General features: G+C 35.7%; 1 protein-coding gene across 1 annotated transcript in view; it reads left to right on the top strand.

Annotated features, from left to right (window-relative positions):
- The window catches only part of LOC107617954, a 4,132-nt gene extending 1,111 nt beyond the window's left edge, over positions 1 to 3,021 (top strand). The window contains exons 2-5 of the mRNA XM_021109517.1: positions 779 to 1,159; positions 2,364 to 2,429; positions 2,523 to 2,587; positions 2,883 to 3,021. Coding sequence (XP_020965176.1) covers positions 779 to 1,159; positions 2,364 to 2,429; positions 2,523 to 2,587; positions 2,883 to 2,886 — 516 coding nt within the window. The 3' untranslated portion in view covers positions 2,887 to 3,021. The remainder of the gene's footprint in view (positions 1 to 778; positions 1,160 to 2,363; positions 2,430 to 2,522; positions 2,588 to 2,882) is intronic.

Below are 3,839 nucleotides of genomic sequence, written 5' to 3'. Positions count from 1 at the left end.
TTTTTTTTTTTTTTTAAAAAAAGAGTTCAACATATTAAAGTAGAGCAAATAGAATCAGTCAAACAAGTAAACAGACAATAAAATAAAATATCACAGCATCACAAGAAAATATTTCTATGTCATTTTCGAGGAAACCATTAATAACAAAAGGAATCTACACCTATTCACTTGTTGTAGCTAAACAATGTCATGTTGATAATTTCTTCTATATCTTTGTTGTTATTCTGAAATATCATTCGATTTCTTTCCATCCAAATGTTCTAAATGATCGCATAGAAGCATATCAATCACTGGTTTCGATCCTTTTTTCTACTTGACTCTTCTCTCCAACTCAAAAAATGTTCCTTCATCGAATCCAGAAAAAGCCACTGACAGCCACTACAAGAAAAATACCCATTCAGCCACACTTTTTTTAAGCTACATTTAAAAAGCGTAGCCTATTCATAGAATAGGCTACGCTTTTTTCAGTGATGCCTTTTTATAAGAGAAAAGGAAACACAATTTTGGCATCATTTAAAAAGTGTAGCCTTAGGTATTATAGAAATCACTTAAAAAGCGTAGCCGTATGTTAATATTTATGGGTTCACTTTTTGTATCTAAGGGAACGCTTTTAAAGAATAGCCTATTTATTAAGTTTTGGGTGCACTTCAAAAGTGATGCCTAATGTATCTAAAGCAAAAAATTTGACACTTAGTAAATTTTTTTCTTCAGTTTTCGAAAGCAAAACTCACACACTTAATGAAATTTTTGTCCCTCCAAATCCAAAACCCAGACTTAGCCTTCATCTCGATCCCCTTTTAGAACCCTCCAAAGCTCACCATCGAAGAAACACTCTCGCTACAGAAACCCTCTCACTCACCACTCACCGTCGCTTCTCTTCGCCCTCCTCCTCGTCGCTGCGCCGCCCTTACCTTCGCCAACCCTGTCGCGCACAACTCTCACCTTCGCCATTCTTACCATCGCTGTTGACCGTCGCCACCCAATAATCACTCACCGCCAGTCACCACTCACCGTTCACCATCGTCGCTCATCACCTTTGCCATTGTCACCACTGCACAGACCATCGCTCTTCTTTGCCATTATGCACAAATCATCGCTGTGCCGCCCTCACCATCGTCATCTCCGTGCTTCTCATCATCGTCATCTCCGTGTTGATTATGTATGTATTGATTTCTATTTGGTTCTGAAATTTCAGAGGTTTAGGGTTCCGATTTTAGGGGTTTTAATTTGGGGGTTTTAATCTGTGAAATATAGGTTTTAATTTGGGGGTTTTATGAATTGATGAAGCTGTATGGTTTAACAGATTAATGAGTATTGTTAGATTATTTGTTAATGAAGCTGCGTTGTTTAACCTTCTGATAAAGAATAGAATAGTGTCCTTACAGTGATTTTTCTTAGTGATTTTTCAAATGATCATATCAATTCTAGTGACCTATATTATATGCAATGCTACTAACAATTTTCCACAAGCAAAGAAAATCTGGGTTTGCGTATGCTTGTCACTGTTATTAATTTATTTATTATGTCTAATTTGGTTTATTTATTTCAAGTTCATAAATCTGGGTGAGTTTATGATTTATTTAATTCAGCTAGTTCTTTCGCCGCTGAATGATTCTGTGAAAAATCACAATTCAAGATGAATAATATAAACTTAGCTATTCTTCAATTGGGACAAGGTTTGAAGGCTTATGCTTATATCTTGAGTGCTATCCATTTCTATAAACGCAGCCTACAGATTCCCATAGATTTCTGATTTGCTGGCTTTCTACTTTATGCTTTTTTTGGCACTTTTAACCATCTTTCTTCTTATCAACTATAATTAAAAATTATAATATCAAATCTCAGATTCATTCATAAGACTTGCTACTGCCGATTCCAAATTCCAATGCTCATTTACCTACCTGTTTATTGAGAACAGCCAGGCTCTTGGTGTGCAAGAGTGAAGAAAATTCCTCAGTGAACTAATAAAGCCACTAAATCAAACTTTGGGGCCTTTTTAATTAGTAATAATAGGAGTATTCCTTTTAGTCATTTTTTTAGTACTTTGTGTTTGTTTTCTCAGATTTTACCTATGATTCAGTTTCGTCTTTTAAATTTCAATTCATGAAAATTAATTTCTGTGAGTAAATTTGGTTTCTTTCGCATTAGAATGTGAAACCAGTTTCTGCAAATTGGTTTATAAATATACATATTGAAAAATAGTAGTTTTGTAGAATCTTGTGTCTTTCAAGTGGGATTGATTGAAAATTTTTGGTACCCTTTCAAGTAGAATCTTACATCTCTAATTTATGTTGTTATTACTTGAGTTTTCTTTTTTAATTATTATAGTTAACTTGTTATTACTGTGATTCGATCACTTGTAGGCCAAACTCACTAAGCTTCTCAAGAACCTTATGGCAAAGGTTTCTACTATGAAGAATACAGAGCAGGTGCACACTTTTATCTGATGCAGGGTAGTGGATGACTGCAAAAACAAGTTTCTAGTGTGTGTAATGCTGGTTGTTTTGCTTTTCAAATTGTAGATTTTAGAGCAACTTCCTCGGGTGATATCATCTTTGGATGCATATATGGATAATGGATTGCAAAAGTTAGAACTTCCTCTTATCTGATTGGCTATACTTACATGTTTAGAAATTGGAACCTCCTTTTTAATCTATGTTTGATTTTTCTCAACTAGAATCAAATTCTTGTCTCTAGAATCAATTTGGATTGAAGTGAAAATTTTTACTGTGTTAGAATTACATTGAGAGGAAGTAGCAGACATAAAAACCAGTTATGTTAGAATTAATTATACCTAAAATCAATTATACAAAATTGTATTTTGACAATGTTGCTTGTGTGGCTTTATGAGCTTCACTGATGTGCTAAATTGCTAATTATAGGTGATAACCCGCTAGCAAGTGCAAGTAAACCTCGTTCAAAGTCAGGAGGGAGCTGACTGAAGCTTAAGAGGGAGCTGTGTTCCACTCACCCAACTGTTCTTTGAGTTTCTTTGCTAGGTGAGGACAGCGACTTCATCTTCTTTCTTTTCTCCTCTAATTCAAAATTATGATAATTCTCTTGCTCCATTTTTTTCAATTTATTCAATTTCTTTTAACACAACTACCACCATTGATGACAAGTCATCTTAGCCTAGTTTCACTAGCCTTTTTCTTTTGTTTTCATTTAGTTTTATGCACTTTCTTGCATTATAAATTAGCCATTTGAATTGGAATTGCTTGGTTTCCTTAAATCAATCAACCACCTTTTAATTGATACAAAATCATGAGGTTTAAGCCAACTTTAGTTGATAATTGATTGATTTATAAACCTTGTAAATTTTGTGATACTTTGATTGGTTGTTTTGATTACTTGTAGGTGAAGAAAGGAAACAAAAGGTGTGCCAACATTATGGAAGAAGGTTGCAAGAATGGGTTTGAGAAAATGGAATTCACGTTTGAGCTAATGTTTGCCTCAAACGTCAACTCAAACGTGAGTAGCAGTTGAAGAACACACTGGGAAAAGCCAACGTTTGCGACAACGTTTGCCTCAAACGTTGAGGTCAAACGTTGGCTGAAGAATGAAGCTCCTGGAAAGCAACGTTTGAGCCAACGTTTGCCTCAAACGTGAGGTCAAACGTTGGCTCCAAAAGAGAAGAGAATTGAAGCTCCTGGGAAGGCAACGTTTGCGCCAACGTTTGCCTCAAACGTGAGGTCAAACGTTGGTGCCAAAGAGAAGAGAAATGGCATCCCTGGAGGCGGCAACGTTTGAGCCAACGTTTGCCTCAAACGTGAGGTCAAACGTTGGCTCCAAAAAGAAGAGAAATGGCATCCCTGGAGGCAGCAACGTTTGAGCTAACG

This window comes from Arachis ipaensis, chromosome B01 (genome assembly GCF_000816755.2).
Source record: "Arachis ipaensis cultivar K30076 chromosome B01, Araip1.1, whole genome shotgun sequence".
NCBI lineage: Eukaryota > Viridiplantae > Streptophyta > Magnoliopsida > Fabales > Fabaceae > Arachis > Arachis ipaensis.
Note: the sequence above shows the minus strand (reverse complement) of the source record. Positions and strands in the feature narration are given on the sequence as shown.